This window comes from Rattus norvegicus, chromosome 1 (assembly GCF_036323735.1).
Source record: "Rattus norvegicus strain BN/NHsdMcwi chromosome 1, GRCr8, whole genome shotgun sequence".
NCBI lineage: Eukaryota > Metazoa > Chordata > Mammalia > Rodentia > Muridae > Rattus > Rattus norvegicus.
The window spans coordinates 169,885,003-169,907,044 of record NC_086019.1 but is presented as its reverse complement, the minus strand read 5'-3'; the positions used below and the strand labels follow the sequence as shown (position 1 = coordinate 169,907,044).

Genomic DNA, 22,042 nt, shown 5'->3' with positions numbered 1-22,042 from the left:
CCCCATTGGAGGAAACAGAGAAAGGATTGAAAGAGCTGAAGAGGCTTGCAACCCCATAAGAACAACAATGCCAACCAACCAGAGTTTGCAGGGACGAAGCCACTACCCAAAGACTATACATGGACTGACCCATGGCTCCAACTGCATATGTAGCAGAGGATGGCTTTGTTGGGCACCAATTGAAGGAGAAGCCCTTGCTCCTGCCACAGATGGACCCAGTATAGGGGTTTGTTGGGGGGAGGAACTAAGGTGGGATGGATTGGGATGGTAACACCCTTATAGAAGAAGGAGTGGGGAAAGTTATATGGCTAGGAAACCTAAAAAGTGAATAACATTTGAAATGTAAATAAAGAAATATCTGGGGGTTGGGGATTTAGCTCAGTGGTAGAGCGCTTGCCTAGGAAGCGCAAGGCCCTGGGTTCGGTCCCCAGCTCCGAAAAAAAAAAATAAAAAAAAATATATTTCAAAAAGAAATATCTAAAAAAAATAGAGAAACAAACAAAAAAAAGAAAACTAGAGTTAGACATTGAGACAGATTTTTAGTTTTTTGACATTGTGAATTTTAAGCTAAAAATCATTCTTAATTAGTTAAATCTATATAAAAGGTATACTTCAGAAGATAAACTAGGTTAGTAGTACTTTGGTTCTAAATAGGCTATTTTATAACAAGGGTTTAAATTGTGTTTCAGCCAAAGAAGTAGAATAACACAGAATTTAATTAAGGACACACATAAAATGTAGGAAAAATTTCTTCATTATTCCACCATTTTTTATTCAAATGTCTTATCCTTCCCAGTTATTTACCCTTTAGTTAGCATAAGTATAGGTTGGGTTACAGATTTTACTGTTTATAAGTTGGCAGACATAATGCTTATGTCAAATACCTTGGTATACTGAGAAGTTCTAGACAGTTTTATTGGCCACTAGAGATTAAAACAAAAAGTCAGTATATTTCCAAATGTACTCATAGATTGTCAAAAAGAATATCAATAATAAATTATATTTTGAAAACATATCACTTTTGATCTTGACAATCATTATATTGGTGTATCAGATAAAATAATAAAAGACCAACAGCATTGTTCAGGGTGTTGAGTTACCTCAGTCAACTGACTAACACCTTTGGATTGAACCAAAATGAAACCTTTCAAAACTGACTTTTATGACCTTGATAGCCTAAAACTTGAAAAGTAACATAAGTGGCTCTGGTACACTAAGCCAACCAAAACTTGGAATTAAGGAAACATATTTTTATGAAGCACAGGGGAATGTGAGGGGAGTGTGACAGAGAAGGATGTGAATACATAGCAGTTCTATGAAGTAGTGAAAGGACAGTATTTCTGTTTTAGGAAAAAATTCGTATTTCCTTCTACCAAGATCATGTGGATAGTGTTTTCTCTAAGACTTCATAATTCAGCAGAACATTGTAAAATAGTCTGAAGTACACACGGACTTGAAACTGGGTGTCATTTAAGTGTAACATCTTTATGGTGTCCCAGGTTTGTTGAAAGCAAACAACAAGGATTATCTTAGTTACAGTGACAAACCAGATAATCTGCACGTTTCTGCAGCAAAGGTTTAATATATCTAATTTGTGAAAGTTAAAATTCTTGCTAATCTTTCCTGTCACTGTCGAGGGCTGGGAGTTGTCACCTATTCAGTGAGTTCTGTGGAGTAGGGAGACTGATGTACAATAGGTAAAAGTTATCAGCACAAACATCAGAATAAAATGATCATTTGGAACAAAAAGAAAAAAGAAAATGATCTAGACAGTTTGGTGCATGCTTAAAATGCTAGCTCTGAGGAAGTTAAAGCAAAATTTTCTTGTGACCAACTTGGACTGTATAGAAAGCACAGCACACACCTTTAATACCAGTGCTTGGGAGGCAGAGGCAGATGTCCACCTATGGGTTTGAGACCAACCTGGTCTACAGAATGTGTTTCAGGACAGCCAGGATTACACACAAGAAAAAAGAAAAGAAAAGAAAGAATAATAAAAAACAAAAAGACCAAAAATTTGGACAAGCAATGAAAGTAATTTATTAAAGCCACACCACTATATCAATTGGGAATCTCATATTTAAAATATGTCATTTCATAGAGAAAACAGGAATGTTAAAACTACCAAATTTATACCAAAAATGATGGGATATTTTATTAATTGTAACAAAAAGATAAATAGAGGAATACCTCAGATTATTTCTTATATAATATTTTCATCAGGTTATAATCTATTTTAAAATTATTACTACAGTATATGATCTTCACTTAGACAAAACTTTCTTCAAGATATAATTTTCAATTCAAATTTTGGAAACCAAAAAGGAAAGCTATTCACTAATGGGAAAGATGTCATTTTTTACTGGAGTCCTGTTGGGCATACTAAGTGAACTATGATTTTACAAAAGCAGAATTCATATTACCAAAATAGTGTTGAAGCATTTTATTTTGGCTTTTAAAGAAATGATACAGAATGGAGTCCTGGAACACCACATTGGGAAGTACCTTCATCCTGGTGGGAATTCTGGATGATAGTGGCTCTCCTGAACTGCTCTGTGCTGTAATCACAGCCCTGTACATGTTGGCTTTGGCCAGCAATGGGCTGCTGCTCCTGGTCATCAACATGGATGGACAGCTCCACATACCCATGTACCATCTGCTTGGGCAGCTCTCTCTCATAGACTTCTTTTTCACATCGATTATTACTCCCAAGGCTATCATGGATTTTCTGCTCAAAGACAACACCATCTCATTAGAGGGTTGTGCCCTGCAGATGTTCCTGGCACTGACACTCGGTGGTGCAGAAGACCTCCTTCTGGCCTTCATGGCCTATGACAGATATGTGGCCATTTGTCATCCTCTGAACTATATGGTTTTCATGAGGCCAAACATCTGCTGGCTTGGAGTAGCCACATCACGGATCCTGGGATTCCTGAGTGCTCTAGGACACACCATCCACACAATGCAATATCCCTTCTGCAAATCCCGGAAGATCAGACATCTATTTTGTGAGATCCCTCCATTGCTGAAGCTGGCTTGTGCAGACACCTCAAAATATGAACTCATGGTTTATGTGACTGGTATGGCCTTCCTAATTCCCCCACTTGCTACAATCCTGACTTCCTACATATTAATTCTTTTCACAGTGCTCAATAAGCCTTCAAATGAAGGAAGGAAGAAAGCCCTTGACACCTGTTCTTCCCACTTAACAGTAGTTGGTCTGTACTATGGGGCTCTTACAGTTATGTATGTCCTACCCAGTTCCTATCTTAGTCCCAAACAAGAGAACATCCTCTGTTTTCTACACTGTCGTGACCCCAGCTCTAAACCCTCTCATTTACAGTCTGCGGAATAAGGAAGTCACTGGGGCCTTGAGGAGGGTCTTGGGTAAGTGGTTTCTGCCTACACAGTCTACATTTTAGGGGATTCTATTGGGTATCTGCTAGACTTAATTCTTTCTCAATGTCAGCACATTTCTGTTATAAATGATACTCTCCCAATGCCACAAAAAATGAATTTTTTTCTAGAGAAGCAGAGAATATGTGTCCTCGATAAAAGTTTTTTAAATTTTCTCATCATTTGGCTTCTTAGAAGAAGAGATTCACTATTTAAAAGTATACATTGTCTTTAAAAGTTGGTCTCTGTTTCCCAGTGTAGCTGTTTTTGAAGGTCTAAAGGATAGTCAAACAAGACTACTCTGGTCTTGTGTCCATACTGAACCTAAAAATCATAGAAAGTAATCTTAAGTGGGTTTCTCAGAGATCAAGAGGAGAGGATTTTTTTTAGGCCTGCACAAATTTGAAACCAACTATTCTTGGTAAAATATAAACCAACACAGATAGTTTTGTCTAAGGTCCAGTTAACATACCTCTACACCATGTTTTCTCTTCCGGAATCTCCTTGTACGTTCTCTCTTCCTCTCCCTGTAAACATCAGCTTTTATGAGAAGCCTGAGAGATGACTTTTCTTGAATTTGTATGTGTGTGTGTGTGTGTGTGTGTGTGTGTGTGTGTGTGTTTCTGAGAGAGAGAGAGAGAGAGAGAGAGAGAGAGAGAGAGAGAGACTTAAGTTTTGTACAGGGTGATAAGAATGGATTGATCTGCATTCTTCTACATGCTGACCTCCAGTTGAACGAACACCATTTGTTGAAAATGCTATCTTTCTTCCATTGGATGGTTTTAGCTCCGTTATCAAATATCAAGTGGCTATAGGTGTGTGTATTCACTTCTGGGTATTCAATTCTGTTCCACTGATCTATCTGCCAGTCTCTGTACCAATACCATAGAGTTTTTATGACTATTGCTCTGTTATACTGCTTAAAGTCAGGGATGGTTATTCCCCCAGAATTTTTTTTATTGCTGAGTTTTCACTATCCTAGGTTTATTGTTATTCCAAATGAATTTGCAAATTGCTCTTTCTATCTCTCTAAAGAATTGAGTAGGGGCCTGAGACACCACTGGAACCTGAAGGGACCAACCGGATAAACAGTTCTCTGCACCCAAATCCCATGGGAGGGAGAGCTAAACCTTCAGAGAGGCAGACATGCCTAGGAAGCCAGAAGAGACTACATTCTGCCCACATTTGTGACTCCAGAGGAAAACACCAAATGCCATCTGGGACCCTGGTGCACGGGGGCTGCCAGAAAGAGCGGCGCAGATTCTCCTGGTTGCTGCCCTCATGAAGAGCTCATAAGCAACACCCCACAAGGAAACGTGAGCCACAGGATTACAGGTAAGAACAACGTTTCTGCTCTAAGTGACCTGCCTGGTGAATGCAGGACACAGGCCCACAGGAACAGCTGAAGACCTGTAGAGAGGAAAAACTACACGCCCGAAAGCAGAACATAACGGGCTGAAAGTAAACAGGAAAACAGATCTACAGCACTCCTGACACACAGGCTTATAGGACAGTCTAGCCACTGTCAGAAATAGCAGAACAAAGTAACACCAGAGATAATCTGATGGCTAGAGGCAAGCACAGGAACCCAAGTAACAGAAACCAAGACTACATTGCATCATCGGAGCCCAATTCTCCCACCAAAGCAAACACTGAATATCCAAACACACCAGAAAAAAAAAGATGGAGATTCAAAATCATATTTGATCACGATGCTGGAGGACTTCAAGAAAGACATGAGGAAATCCCTTAGAGAAACGCAGGAAAACATAAATAAGCAAGTAGAAGCCTATAGAGAGGAATCACAAAAATCCCTGAAAGAATTCCAGGAAAACACAATCAAACAGTTGAAGGAATTAAAAATGGAAGTAGAAGCAATCAAGAAAGAACACAGGGAAACAACCCTGGATATAGAAAACCAAAGGAAGAGACAAGGAGCCGTAGATACAAGCATCACCAACAGAATACAAGATATAGAAGAGAGAATTTCAGGAGCAGAAGATTCCATAGAAATCATTGACACAACTGTAAAAGATAATGTAAAGCAGAAAAAGCTACTGGCCCAAAATATACAGGATATCCAGGACTCAATGAGAAGATCAAACCTAAGGATAATAGGTATAGAAGAAAATGAAGACTCCCAGATCAAAGGACCAGTAAATAACTTCAACAAAATCATAAAAGAAAACGTTCTTAACCTAAAGAAAGAGATACCCATAAGCATACAAGAAGCCTGCAGAACTCCAAATAGATTGGACCAGAAAAGAAACTCCTCCTCTCACATAAGAGTCAAAAAACCAAATGCACAAAATAAAGAAAGAATATTAAAAGCAATAAGGGAAAAGGGTTAAGTAACACGTAAAGGCAGACCTATCAGAATCACACCAGACTTTTCACCAGAGACAATGAAAGCCAGAAGATCCTGGACTTTTGTCATACAGACTCTAAGAGAACACAAATGCCAGCCCAGGTTACTGTATCCTGCAAAACTCTCAATTAACATAGAGGAAGAAACCAAGATATTCCATGACAAAACCAAATTTACACAATATCTTTCTACAAAACCAGCACTACAAAGGATAATAAATGGTAAAGCCCAACATAAGGAGGCAAGCTACACCCTAGAAAAAGCAAGAAACTAATCGTCTTGGCAACAAAACAAAGAGAAGAAAAGCACACAAACATAACCTCACATCCAAATATTAATATAACAGGAAGCAACAATCACTATTTATTAATATCTCTCAACATCAATGGTCTCAACTCTCCAATAAAAGGCATAGATTAACACACTGGATACGCAATGAGGACCCTGCATTCTGCTGCCTACAGGAAACACACCTCAGAGACAAAGACAGACACTACCTCAGAGTGAAAGGCTGGAAAACAACTTTCCAATCAATTGGTCAGAAGAAGCAAGCTGGAGTAGCAATTCTAATATCAAATAAAGTCAATTTTCAACTAAAAGTCATCAAAAAAGATAAGGAAGGACACTTCATATTCATCAAAGGAAAAATCCACCAAGATGAACTCTCAATCCTAAATTTCTATGCCCCAAATATAAGGGCACCTGCATACGTAAAAGAAACCTTACTAAAGCTGAAAGCACACATTGCACCTCAAACAATAATAGTAGGAGATTTCAACAACCCACTATCATCAATGGACAGGTCATGGAAACAGAAATTAAACAGAGACGTAGACAGATTAAAATAAGTCATGAACCAAATGGACTTAACAAATATATATACAACATTCTATCCTAGTGCAAAATGATATACATTCTTGTCGGCTCCTCATGGAACTTTCTCCAAAATTGACCATATAATTGGTCAAAAAACAGGCCTCAACAGGTACAGAAAGATAGAAATAATCTCATGCGTGCCATCAGACAACCACGGCCTAAAGCTGGTCTCCAATAACAGTAAGGGAAGAATGCCCACATATACGTGGAAGTTGAACAATGCTCAACTGAACGATAACCTGGTCAAGGAAGAAATAAAAAAAGAAATTAAAGACTTCTTAGAATTTAACAAAAATGAAGTTTCAGCCTACGCAAACTTAAGGGACGCAATGAAAGCTGTGCTCAGAGGAAAACTCATACCTCTGAGTTCCTGCAGAAAGAAACTGGAGAGAGCATATATTAGCAACTTGACAGCACACTTAAAAGCTCTAGAAAAAAAGAAGCTAATATACCCAGGAGAAGTAGAAGGCAGGAAATAATCAAACTCAGAACTGATATCAGCTAAGTAGAAATAAAAAGGACCATACAAAGAACCAAGAGAACCAAAAGTTGGCTCTTTGAGAAAATCAACAAGATAGATAAACCCTTAGCCAGACAAACGAGAGGACACAGGGAGTATGTCCAAATTAACAAAATCAGAAATGAAAAGGGAGACATAACTACAGAATCAGAGTAAATTCAAAAATCATCAGATTCTACTACAAAAGCCTATATTCAACAAAACTTGAAAATCTGCAGGAAATCGACAATTACCTAGACAGATACCAGGTACTGAAGTTGAATCAGGAACAGATAAGCCAGTTAAACAACCCCATAACTCCTAAGGAAATAGAAGCAGTCATTAAAGGTCATCCAAACAAAAAGAGCCCAGGTCCAGACGGGTTTAGTGCAGAATTATATCAAACCCTCATAGAAGACCTCATACCAATATTATCCAAACTATTCCACAAAATTGAAACAGATGGATCACTACCGAATACCTTCTACGAAGCCACAATTACTCTTATACCTAAACCACATAAAGACACAACAAAGAAAGAGAACTTCAGACCAATTTCACTTATGAATATCGACACAAAAATACTCAATAAAATTCTGGCAAACCGAATTCAAGAGCACATCAAAACAATCATCCACCATGATCAAGTAGGCTTCATCCCAGGCATGCAGGGATGGTCTAATATACAGAAAACCATCAACGTGATCCATTATATAAACAAACTTAAAGAACAGAACCACATGATCATTTCATTAGATGCTGAGAAAGCATTTGACAAAATTCAACACCCCTTCATGATAAAAGTCCTGGAAAGAATAGGAATTTAAGGCCCATACGTAAACATAGGAAAAGCAATATACAGCAAACCAGTTGCTAACATTAAACTAAATGGAGAGAAACTTGAAGCAATTCCACTAAAATCAGGGACTAGACAGGCTGCCCACTCTCTCCCTACTTATTCAAAATAGTTCTTGAAGTTCTAGCCAGAGCAATCAGACAACAAAAAGAGATCAAGGCGATACAGATCGGAAAAGAAGAGGTCAAAATATCACTATTTGCAGATGATATGATAGTATATTTAAGTGATCACAAAAGTTCCACCAGAGAACTACTAAAGCTGATAAACAACTTCAGCAAAGTGGCTGGGTATAAAATTAACTCAAATAAATCAGTTGCCTTCCTCTATACAAAAGAGAAACAAGCCGAGAAAGAAATTAGGGAAACGACACCCTTCATAATAGACCCAAATAATATAAAGTACCTCGGTGTGACTTTAACCAAGCAAGTAAAAGATCTGTACAATAAGAACTTCAAGACACTGAGGAAAGAAATTGAAGAAGACCTCAGAAGATGGAAAGATCTCCCATGCTCATGGATTGGCAGGATTAATATAGTAAAAATGGCCATTTTACCAAAAGCAATCTACAGATTCAATGCAATCCCCATCAAAATACCAATCCAATTCTTCAAAGAGTTAGACAGAACAATTTGCAAATTCATCTGGAATAACAAAAAACCCAGGATAGCTAAAGCTATCCTCAACAATGAAAGGACTTCAGGGGGAATCACTATCCCTGAACTCAAGCAGTATTACAGAGCAATAGTGATAAAAACTGCATGGTATTGGTACAGAGACAGACAGATAGACCAATGGAATAGAATTGAAGACCCAAAAATGAACCCACACACATATGGTCACTTGATTATTGACAAAGGAGCCAAAACCATCCAATGGAAAAAAGATAACATTTTCAGCAAATGGTGCTGGTTCAACTGGAGGTCAACATATAGAAGAATGCAGATCGATCCATGCTTATCACCCTGTACAAAGCTTAAGTCCAAGTGGATCAAGGACCTCCACATCAAAGCAGACACACTCAAACTAATAGAAGAAAAACTAGGGAAGCATCTGGAACACATGGGCACTGGAAAAAATTTCCTGAACAAAACACCAATGGCTTACGCTCTAAGATCAAGAATCGACAAATGGGATCTCATAAAACTGCAAAGCTTCTGTAAGGCAAAGGACAATGTGGTTAGGACAAAACGACAACCAACATATTGGGAAAAGATCTTTACCAATCCTACAACAGATAGAGGCCTTATATCGAAAATATACAAAGAACTCAAGAAGTTAGACCGCAGGGAGACAAATAACCCTATTAAAAATGGGGTTCAGAGCTAAACAAAGAATTCACAGCTGAGGAATGCCGAATGGCTGAGAAACACCTAAAGAAATGTTCAACATCTTTAGTCATAAGGGAAATGCAAATCAAAACAACCCTGAGATTTCACCTCACACCAGTGAGAATGGCTAAGATCAAAAACTCAGGTGACAGCAGATGCTGGCGAGGACGTGGAGAAAGAGGAACACTCCTCCATTGTTGGTGGGATTGCAGACTGGTACAACCATTCTGGAAATCAGTCTGGAGGTTCCTCAGAAAACTGGACATTGAACTGCCTGAGGATCCAGCTATACCTCTCTTGGGCATATACCCAAAAGATGCCTCAACATATAAAAGAGACACGTGCTCCACTATGTTCATCGCAGCCTTATTTATAATAGCCAGAAAATGGAAAGAACCCAGATACCCTTCAACAGAGGAATTGATACAGAAAATGTGGTACATCTACACAATGGAATATTACTCAGCTATCAAAAACAACGAGTTTATGAAATTCGTAGGCAAATGATTGGAACTGAAAAATATCATCCTGAGTGAGCTAACCCAATCACAGAAAGACATACATGGTATCACTCATTGATAAGTGGCTATTAGCCCAAATGCTTGATTTACCCTTGATCCCTAGAATAAACAAAACTCAAGACAGATGATCAAAATGTGAACGCTTCACTCCTTCTTTAAATGAGGAAAACGAATACCCTTGGCAGGGAAGGGAGAGGCAAAGATTAAAACAGAGACTGAAGGAACACCCATTCAGAGCCTGCCCCTCATGTGGCCCATACATATACAGCCACCCAATTAGACAAGATGGATGAAGCAAAGAAGTGCAGACTGACAGGGGCCAGATGTAGATCGCTCCTGAGAGACACTGCCAGAATACAGCAAATACAGAGGCGAATGCCAGCAGCAAACCACTGAACTGAGAATAGGACCCCCGTTGAAGGAATCAGAGAAAGAACTGGAAGAGCTTGAAGGGGCTCGAGACCCCATATGTACAACAATGCCAAGCAACCAGAGCTTCCAGGGACTAAGCCACTACCCAAAGACTATACATGGACTGACCCCGGACTCTGACCTCATAGGTAGCAATGAATATCCTAGTAAGAGCACCAGTGGAAGGGGATGCCCTGGGTCCTGCTAAGACTGAACCCCCAGTGAACTGGACTGGGGGGGGAGGGCGGCAATGGGGGGAGGGTTGGGAGGGGAACACCCATAAGGAAGGGGAGGGGGGGAGGGGGATGTTTGCCCGGAAACCGGGAAAGGGAATAACACTAGAAACGTATATAAGAAATACTCAAGTTAATAAAAAAAAGAAATACTCAAGTTAATAAAATAAATAAATTAATTAATTAAAAAAATAAAGCTAGATAGGATGTAATAACATGAATAGCTCAGTAAGTTGGAAACAAAGAGAAAGTCATGGATACTAATCTACAATCTTCATAATTATGTGTGTTATTTAAAATTTATAAGATTTTAGATTACAATATATGTGAAATACTAAAATGTTTGAGAGCACAGATATTTTTAAAATCTCTTTGAGAGAATATCAAAGAAGGAAATCCCACATTGTACAGTACTGTACCACTGAGCTATGCCCACTCTGTATTTTCTTAATTGGATTATGCCATAAGACAGTGAGAATTTCATAATGAAAAATTTACCTCCTTCTTGCCATAACGGTAATGTTAATTAAAGTATGCATATAATGAGAATATAAAATAAACAAGTAGTTTTTCTAGAAATTTAAAAACAGGATAGCATCGAACAATTGTCAGAAAATAATTTCTTGATTTAGTCAAATAAATATTTACTTCTCTATATCTGATGTATACCACATTGTATTTTGATAAACAGTGAAATAAATACTATAGTCCAGCATGTAAAGATAGTAATCTTTCAATAATTTTGTAAAGTAAGTTTTATTATGATATTACACTAACAAATGAAGCATGATACACATTTATAGTAAATAGCATGATGTATTTATAAACACATATATTAGAAAATTATTAAATAAAATATCTCTACAGGTGTATAATTTTATATACATGCCTTTTTATGAAGAGAATATTTGAAATCTATTCTGTTTACTACTTACAAAATGTAATAGCATATTTATACTAAAAAAGAAAGAGAGAGATTTTTTTTGAAATTTTGTGATTATATCTTAACCCAGTCATAATGGTCATATTGATCTAGTGCAAACTAGTGAAACCACCATGGAAAACAGTGTCTGAGTTCCTCAAAGAGTTAGAAGTATATCTACTTCATGATCCAACTAAAACATTGTTGGGATATAGCCAGACATGTGTCCTTTTACTGTAGAAAGTATTGTTGATACATGTCCATTGTTGTTTTGAGTGATGTAACTCAGACCCAGAAAAACAAATGCTGCATGTTTTTCTTATATTTGTATTGCATGATATTTGCGATATTTCACATTGTGAACCCTGAGATTGTATACTGGAAAAATATTTCACTAGTTGTGGTGTGTCTCATCATTAGCACACACCTTTAATCCAAGAGTGTTGCAGGATATTTGATCACACTATGAGATTGTGCATTGAAAAGCCCTGTCTGTAGTTGTTGTGTGGCTCAGTCCTTGCACACACCTTTAATCCAAGAGCTTTATGTTTATTGTAAAGATGATTGAATAAAGTTGACTGTAGGTCAAGAAGTGTAGCAAGCAACCAGTTGACATGGAGTGGAAGTGGGAAAAAAACCATAGAGAGTGAGAATTCAGGAGGACAGATAGAGATGCATAGGAAGTAGAAAGGGGGCATGTTCACTTGGAAGTGGTTTAAAACCAGTGTGGAGAAGGAGAACTTGGTTTTTCCTTCTGGGACATTAGTTGGAGAGGAAGGTCAGCTGAGGGCTTTCTCTGCCTCTCTGAGCTAGCATGCTCTCACTACAGTTTAAGGCTCGTGATTCTTCATTTGATAAAATCAAATCTTGAGATTTTGCTTGAAAAATAACGTGTGGATGCTAAATTTGCATCCATTGATATGCATATTTAAAGTACAGTACCACAGAAGTCAGGAAACTAATAGTGGACCATTGGAGAATGCTTTTAAAAGAAGAGAGTTAAAACATAGCTAGTATAAAGGATGAATGGGAATAATATAGTAAGAAAGATTATTACTGTATAAACATTCTAAAGCATACATAAACATATGAAAAAACGTTTAAAGTCACCATATAGTGGGCACAATGACTTTTTAGACAATGTAGACTATCAAATAAAAGTACCAGCTCCAGGAATGTATTACCTCTTTTGGAGTTGTTGGTTAGTGGGGTTCACAAACATTACAAATTATTTCCAATGCTATTGGTAACCCTCCAGAACTTAATAGTAAGACCCTGTTACTAAAGACACCATATATTTGAATGATAGAGCAAGGAGAAATCAAACTGATATGTATCTGAAAGTTTCATATCTGCTCTGGGTTTTTAGAGTTCTGAAAGTTAAAAATTCTATAGTGATACATAAAGTAAAGCCTTTATGTCTGGCTTTAAGTGCATTGTATAGTGAAGTCTTTGAGTGGAATATTTTAACAAAGCCATTGCTATGTTCTGGTCAGTCAGTGGTGGTCAATTATTTTGAGACTGTTTGAACCTTGAAGAAGTGATGTACCTCTAAAGAATTTGTATTTGGTGCTACATGAAAAGATGCAGCTGCACCAACCTTGGCCCTAAGACACTCCTGGCAAACTTGAAATTCTTACTTTTGATTATGGCTACTCATGGTCAAAATGGCCTTGATTTGCGTGTGTTTTGTATTCTTGTAGGCAACAAAGACAAGATGACTTTGGTGTGTAGAACCTTTCCCAACCCCAATTAACTTTGTATAAAGTTGGAATAAAGTAACTGGGGTGAAATAGTTGGGTGTCAGTCTTTTCCAAAAAGGCTGAACCCCTCTGTTCCTTCAGGACAGAAATGAAGGCCTAGAATCTTGGTGTGCTTCTCTCTCTAATATGTCACCTAAAACTGACATCAATCAATAAATTCTACTGGGAAGAAAAGTTACCATTAGTCTTATCAAAAGGTTAACTCTGTAAACTATAACATGCCTGGCATGGTATCTCTACTGCTTCAGTAATGACCCAAATTCTATGGGAGTATCCAAAAATTTCTGCTTGGATTTAAGGCCTACTCCACATCATGAAAATATGCCTGGCATGGTTGATAAGGCTATAAATACAATATCATGTACAACATAGGTTATATGGGAAAACCTATAGCTAGTACTCAACTAAATGGACATAATTTTAACCCAACTACTAAAAATGTACCTTTAAACCCATAAATAAGTATATCTTTCAGCATCCTAAGAGAAGCTTCTTGCAACAGATGGCAATTAATATTGATAATATTAATAATAGGACAGTGTTCAGAGAAAAGAGATTGTAGAGTTCTTAGTCACAAATGAAGCATCTATATCTCATTCCTTCTTCCAAGGTCCAGAAATCATCTCAGAAGAGGGAGCAGAGAGAGTGAAAGCACAAGTAGAGGAGATTAGGGCTACAGAATGCTATTATTCAGACATAACGTAACTATTGCACTCAAGAACTCAGCAGCTGCAGAAGATCAACCCAGCAAAAATTTCAACATAGATGACAAAAACACTCATGAGGCTTTTGATGCTGAACTATTAACAACTGGTTTCTCCTGAGAGGTAGGAGAATCTCTCAATTTTCTTTGGGGATGTGTCAACTGGTAGCCAGTTCATTCTACATTCAATGACCAAACCCCCATTTATATTTGGACAGCAATTAATATACTCAATGGGTTATTATAAAAAACAAGATGGCATTGGGTTAGGAGACAGATTTGGGGGTGGTACTTCTGAAGGAGTGGTGAGAAGAAGCAAGGAGTGGAATTGATCATATTTCATGTTTGCATGTATGAAATTTTCAAATAATAAATGAAAAACATTTTAGGCACCAGTACACTTGGGGTGTTACAAAAACTTTTGGGTTCTTTTAACTTTGGTGTTTATATTACATGATTGTATTTGTCAAATCTTACAAAGCTGTAAACTAAAAACAGACTGGTTTTACTGTATTTAACTTAGCCTTTTTGAAAACAAAACAGAAATAATAATATTAACAAATGATTATGATGCTTTCATGCTTGGCTTCTGTACCTCAGTAAATACTATAATGAACTCTTATTCTGTGTGATCATTTTTATGGCTTTACACTTTTTAAAATATAAATGTGGGTAGACAGTTCAGAGTAAGAGCACTTGCTGGTTTTCAAATGGACTTGAGTTCTGGTCCCAGTTCCCACTTCACACCTGTCTGTAACTCCAGCTTCAGGAACTTCTGACCTTTAAATGGAGCTTCATTGAAATGAACATAGGTCCAAACAGACACAAGCTCATTCACATAATTTAAAACAGTTCATCTTTAAGATTATAAATATAAATAGTTTTGGATTTCAGGAGTTAAATATTACAATTATTAAATATTTTTGAGCTCAGCAAGGCTCCTTATACATCATACATCCAATAGATATTACTTTTCTTCATCTACAGTTATTTAACTGAGAGTCTTTGGAGAGAGTTCTGTTTCCTTTTCATTTAATTTCATTCACTTATGAAAGTTCAGCTATGCCCTAGGAGTCTATGTGAGCAGTTTTATTTCCTCAACATTTAAAACCCATATCTTTCTCATCTATTTCTGACATTCAAAAACAATTGTCAACTAAATATGTTTACATAATCCACAGCCTTTCTTTGTTTATGGGAACATTTGAAAGATGTTAATGAATATTGACTCTTTATAACTCTAGTATTATGCAGATTTATTTTTAATTTATCACCTAATACTTGGAAAATGGAGCTTTCGTTTTTCTAACCACCACCAAATTTAAGACATGAACAGACATAGAAGCTGTCCTAAGTCTCTAGATGTTAAGGAAGAGAGACTCTCATATCTACAAATTTCAAATGGAATAGCCATAAGGGAGTTGGAAATCATCCATAGAGGAACATAAAAAGGGAAGTAGAGTTCTAAAAACCCTGAGAATTTGGCCTAGTTTCTCAGTTGGAGAAATGACCATGAGGATATCCATGCACATCTATTCAATTAGAAATGAAAAAATTGACTGCCAGTGTTTCCTTAAGGTTACAAAAAAGACTAGAAAAGATAGCTAATGTGTGCTTATAGTCTCAGCACTTGGGAGGATAAAGAAGTTGGATCCTGTATTCAGAGAAAGGCCCAGAGCTCATTTAGTTACAGAAGAACTTCTGAAAGGAAAAGCCAAGAAACTGCCCCAAGAGAATTCATTAAATTTTATTTTCCTAGACCAGTATCTCCAAGGGAAGCTTTTCTTCTGGGAGATAAGTCCTTCTGAAAATTTTCACAGGAGAAAAAAAAAGAAAAGGTCCTGGGCTCAAATGACCAAACAGAATCTCCTCAAAAAAAAAAAAAAAATCTCTAGCTTACTCAGCCCTCAGATACATTTAGGTGAGGCTCAAAAGCATCCTTTGGATATCTCTCCTAATTTCAAATTTCTATATGCTATTTTTATCTTTGTTGCCAGAAAGAAACAAGAGTAAATAAACATGAGAATCTGAACCCAAAGGCAGTCAAGTAATTGACACAAAGAAACATTCCCTCAATTTAGCCTATGTGAAAGCAATTTCTACAAATTCTCACACTTAGAACCAGGAAAAATATCTTACTTCATACTACATCACCCAAAGGTGCTTAACAGTCAGGCTGAATTTACTGCTACATCTAGTATACATCTGCTGATGGAGGAAAGACAGGAACAGCCCTAACAACTAATGTTGGATGCACTTGGACATACTTCACTAACAGCAAAAATAATTAAGTAATACCAAAACAGCTGCATCCTCTGTCTTGAAGCTGTCCAAGTGTAGCTGGAGAAGTCAAGCAGGAGGCTTCTCAACAGGCAAGGTAAGAATTTCATTTCTATTTTATTGAAATGTGTAGTCTCTAAGTGTGGCTAATCAAAACACAGAATCCAAAGCCAACCCTAAGACCTTGAGCTGCTTTGTCAGATTTGCTACATCTTTGGGCTCTATTGCCCTTCCATATCTTTTAAGTGTTACAGTGCTAATGGTACCCAGAGTAGTCAATGGACACTAATGAAATATTAATGTACATATGCCAAGATACGGGTGAATGATCTCTGTAAGGACACTTGACTTCCACATCTTTATTATCATGCTCTGAGTTGGCTTTAGTGGTACTGTTGCATGCAGATCGCAGGCTCCCATAGTTCTGACACTACTACTGACTTTGGTGGATTCACTGTAAGATTGGGTACCATGCACCAATCAGATTTTTCAAAATAGAAAGACTGGTCTCATTCCTGTTCCTACATAGTGCAATTACTCTCGACTTGCAAGAGGGAAACTGGAACACTGACATTTAAGGCTATATTTGAATATGATTTGGGGGTTATAGCACAATATAAAATAGCTATTTTAGTTGTTTTTAATAATTCCTTATGAGAAAAATACAGACTAATTTTCTAGGAAAGGATGTTATATTTCTTAGTCTTTATAGTTATACAATAATTTGATAAAAACATAGATGTTCAAATTAATTCCAAAATTTTAACTCTAATAGCAACATTTTCTTAAATATAATACTACATAATTTTAGAGAATTTGTATTCCTTTCTGGGGATCATGGAAAAAAATGGGAAACTGAGCAAAAGAGATAACAGGGGGAAAATATGATTTCCAATGTGATTAGCCACAAACAGATGTGGACGGATGGGATGTAGAAAATGAGCCTTAAATAGACTGGATAGATAGATAGATAGATAGATAGATAGATAGATAGATAGATAGATAGATAGATAGATACGCATAGATCTCTGTCTGTGTGTGTGTGTGTGTGTGTGTGTGTACTCACCAACATGTGTAACAATAACAGTTAAAGAATAAGATGTCATGAATTTAAGAGACAGTAGGGAACATGGAAAAAGTTGTGGGGGAGAATGAGCGTAAACACAGTATTCATGCATGAAATTCTCAAAATATATAAATTAAACTTCAGAAAGAATTTTAAAAGATTGAAAAATTTGAAAATCAAGAAGCAAAGCTATTCACTAGTGTAAAAGATATAGGAAGTCATCATGGGAATCCTAAGGGGCTTCTAATATCACAAAACTAGAGCCCATATTAGCCCAAGTTCACAGAGCCTGGGCCATCTGTTTCTAGGCAGGTAAGCAGACCACAAAGAATGGAGCTCTGGAACTCGACCTTGGGAAGTGGCTTCATCTTGGTGGGGATTCTAGATGGCAGTGGCTCTCCTGAACTGCTCTGTGCCACAATCACAGCCTTGTACTTCTTAGCCCTAACCAGCAATGGACTACTGCTGCTTGTCATTACCATGGATGCCCGGCTCCACGTGCCCATGTATCTTCTACTTGGACAGCTGTCTCTCATGGACCTACTTCTCACTTCAGTTATCACTCCCAAGGCTGTTGTAGACTTTCTCCTCAAAGACAACACCATATCCTTTGGAGGTTGTGCCCTTCAGATGTTTCTAGAACTGGCACTAGGTACTGCAGAGGACCTTCTTCTAGCCTTTATGGCCTATGATAGGTATGTAGCTATTTGTCAACCTCTAAACTACACAATCTTAATGAGTCACAAAGTCTGCTGGCTCATGATAGCTACCTCATGGATCCTGGCATCCCTCAGTGCTCTAGGATATAGCATCTACACCATGCAGTATTCCTTCTGCAAATCTCGTATGGTCAATCACCTGTTCTGTGAGATACCCCCATTGCTGAAGCTGGCCTGTGCAGACACATCCAGATATGAACTTATGGTTTATTTGATGGGTGTGATTGCACTACTTCTTCCTCTTGCTGCCATCCTGGCCTCCTACTCACTAATTCTGTTCACTGTGCTCCACATGCCCTCAAATGAGAGCAGGAAAAAAGCCCTTGTCACCTGCTCTTCCCACCTGACTGTGGTTGGGATGTGGTATGGTGGTGCTTCCTTCATGTATGTCCTACCCAGTCCCTTCCACACCGCCAAACAAGACAATATCAGCTCAGTTTTCTACACGATTGTTACTCCAGCTCTGAATCCCCTCATCTACAGCCTGAGGAATAAGGAGGTCACTGGAGCTTTGAAGAGAGTCCTGAGGAAACGATTGTCAACACAGCCTAACCTCTAGGTAGCTCTAGCAGGTCCCTTTTAAACTTAATTCTTCCAGAAAGTCAGAATTCTGTTGTGAATGAAACATTTCTGCTAAATCCTAGAGTAAGAAGTATGTCTTTTGGCAGAGAAGCATGGAATGACAAGGAAGTGTGGGGTCCTTTGGAAATGCTTTGTGAATATTTTCAGGAGATATTGGAGAATCTAGTGACTTGTCATATATGGACACAAAGACCAGGTTTTTGTCCAGGTAGTAAATGGCATTTAAATGTTCTAAAGTGATTGGAAATTGGAAAATATTTTAGATAATAAAGTATAATTGTAATGAGAATCAGATTATATTTCAAGTATGTGATTCAAACAACAACCAGGAAAAATTCTTGAGTTTTGTATACTGTTTTAGAAAAAAAATTAATCACAGTTTTGCTGAATGTTGAATTAACATCAGCCTTCATGATGATTTGATAGATGTCATCCATGGAATATGGGGTGTGTGTGTGTGTGTGTGTGTGTGTGTGTGTGTGTGTGTGTGTCTATGTGTGGTACAGATTTCTTTTCTTCATTTTATTTTCAGTGGTGGGAACAGAACTGAACCAGACATTTATATTTCTTTTTTATGTTAATAGTCAATGCTTTTCCAATTTTTCCCAACATATCTTGAAATATATCAAAAAATGCCTAGGGTCCATATGATTAATATGTGCATCTGCTTTAAACATTGTACAATGTGTCATGTGAAAAAGCATCATCTAGTTACTCATGAATATGCAAAATTTCAGAAGTTTTGTATCCATAAATTTCTGGTTAGAATTACCATCTTTGAGAAATGACAACAAACACTGCCTTGGATGTGGTATGAGGGACACTATACAGTAAGGTGGAAATGCTAATGAATGTAGCCTAGATGTAATCTATGAAAATGAGTCTAGATATTTCTCCAAAATATGAATAGAACTAATATATGACCCAGTGATGGCACCTCTGGGCATATAACTAATGGACTCTACATCCTACCATAAAGACTCTTGAAAATTTATGTTCAGTGCCACCTTATTCACAATAGAAAACAGAATCCCGGTAGATGTTCATTAATGGAAGAATGAATAATCAAAATTTAGAATGTATATACTATAGAAGTTTGTTCAGCTGAAAAGAAAAATGAAATAATGGATATGGTAGTTAAATTGATGGAACTGTAAAAAAAATTATACCAAGTGAGGTAACACAGATACAGAGAAAAAGGGCATATGTTCTCTCTTATCTGTGGCTCCCAGCTCTCAATCCTTACTTCATGTGTTTAACCTAGAGTATTTGTAAAGCTAGGAAACTAGAAAGGGGACATTGGAGACACACTGTAGGCAGTGTGGTTTGGCAGAACATGGTGATCTGAAAGTAGAAAGATAAGAAATTAGCGGGAGGAAGGTTAAAGCAGAGAAGTAGGAAGATGGAAGTGAGGGAAAGTTGAAAAGTGTATAAAAATGTTGAAACCTAGTGTCTTGTAAAAGTACAGTGAAAAATAGAATTTATAAAAGTGTTTCAAAGGACAAATAAGTTTAAATTGGAAGGATAGCAGGAATAAGCAGTGTAACTTATTTTCTTGTTAATTTAATGATCTTACTAAGGGAGGTCATGTTGTGTTTATAAAAATTGGATAATTATGTCATGCTCATGTTTAACTCAGAGGATGTCTTATAGCAATTTATTGATAACGCTAAATAAAATTATTTTAAGTTGCTATCACAAAACCTGAATATAGAATAGTGCTTACCAGATGCTGGAGAAAGATGGTGAGGGACAGGATCAGGAAAGTATTGATCATCATTGATGGGTACAGAGTTGCAGTCACGTAGCAGCAACAGCTTCTGATGTGATGTGGAACAGTAGTGTGGAAATGCATAAAATTAGTGTGCAGTGCTTCTTAAAACCAAAAATCAGGATTTTGAAATTTTTAACCATAAGTCAATAATAAATATTTGAGAGGATAAGTATTTACTCTGATTTTAAGGTTATTCAATGTATACTTATATCAAAAAATAACACAGACCAATACCAACTCATACAATATCATGCATTTTTGTAGTACATAAAATAAGTAATGATTTCTTTCTAAAATCAATACAAGTCACTATACTAGAAATAAGTCAAGTTCATGTAAAATCCCAGAGATAATCCCTATGTACAGGTAGTGGATGTCTATCATTTTTGATGCAGGCACTCACTTAACTTAGTGTTCATGTAGAAGTTTGTTTCATCTGATGGAGGCACACAGGCATCTTTTCTCCTTATGGTAGACTTACAGGTACTGTAAGGTAGCTAATGTGGCAGCCTTACAAAGCAATGGGAGACAACACAAGGGCTGGAACTCAGTGCATCTCATCTTCCTGTTAATTTTTAATGTGAATGTAGCCTTTTAGAATTAAGGTCTGAAAGCTAAAAATCCACTCTAATACCACATTTATTTTACAGCATTGTTGTTAGGACTAAATAACACCTCTAAATACCTTCAACTAGATGTCTGGAATATAATGACTATATCATCCACCTTAACAGTTCTAAGACCAGATTGCCCTGGAAATTGGAAATTGTCGTATATGACATCACTCAGATGTTTTCTAATGTAACTTGGTGTCATCATTATAAATATGTAATGATGTTTTATACGTGTGCTTGTGTGTATAGTAATCAAATAAATTACTGTCTTAGATATATCACTAATATTTCTCATATATAGAGTTATTAAATGAAGCTTAAAATCAACTGCACACTCTTTATATTAAAAGCAAAAATGTTTTTTAAAATTCTAGACATTTTTAATTTATTTTTACATTGCAGTTTTTACTGATGTATTCATTATAATATTTAAATCTCTTAATTTAATTTGCATAATTTATAGTTTGTTCATTTATATCTTTATAGCTTCAAGATTGAGGAAATAAATATTTGATTTTAATTATAGAAGCAATTTCTTTTTAATTTCTCATTTAATTTTTTAATACCTATAATTGTAATTTTTTAAACAAATTTTTTTAAGTTTTATATTTTCTTTTAATAATATTTTATTCTTCAACTATTATTTTCCATGATTTATTTAGGAAGAATTTTTATATTTTATAGATTTTTCTGGTTTGTTTTATTATTTACTTTTATTTTTCATAATTTAATTTATAAATTTATAATTTAATCTGATGTGTAAACATAGTGGGAATAGAGCTAGAGAGTGGTTAAGAGCAACTGCTACTTTTAGAGAAGATCCCTGCTCTGTTCCCACAAGACAACTCACAGTAACCTTTAACTCCAGTTAAAGGTTATCCAATGCCCTCTTTTGGCCTTCCTGAACAAAAGGCACGCACATGGTGCATTTGCATACATTCAGGAAGTCACTAGTAGATATAAAATAAAAATAAATAAATCTTTTTAAAAATGTATGGACTTTTGTGTATTTTTTCAATTACCACGTTCTTCTTAGTCTTATTTGTAAATCACTCTTCCATCTCCCATTAATTTCTCCCATTTCTTCAGTTTGTGCTCTCTTGAGTTACCTACTAGACTACAGTTGCA

General features: G+C 36.7%; 1 protein-coding gene, 1 long non-coding RNA gene and 1 pseudogene across 3 annotated transcripts in view; 2 read left to right on the top strand and 1 right to left on the bottom strand.

The window, feature by feature from the left end:
- LOC120099902 (uncharacterized) overlaps positions 1–22,042 on the bottom strand; it is a 148,485-nt gene that overhangs the window by 68,990 nt on the left and 57,453 nt on the right. The window contains exon 5 of one of the 2 annotated variants that reach the window (XR_010063124.1): positions 20,253–20,346. This is a non-coding gene — a long non-coding RNA (uncharacterized LOC120099902). Of the gene's footprint in view, positions 1–20,182; positions 20,347–22,042 lie in introns of those variants that run through there. The other variant, XR_005499360.2, reaches the window with a different exon arrangement.
- On the top strand, positions 2,474–3,422 carry Or2ag17b-ps1 (olfactory receptor family 2 subfamily AG member 17B, pseudogene 1; annotated as a pseudogene).
- Positions 17,556–18,503, top strand: Or2ag16b (olfactory receptor family 2 subfamily AG member 16B). Its single transcript, NM_001000193.1, has one exon. It carries the CDS (start codon positions 17,556–17,558, stop codon positions 18,501–18,503), a length of 948 nt encoding a protein of 315 aa, NP_001000193.1.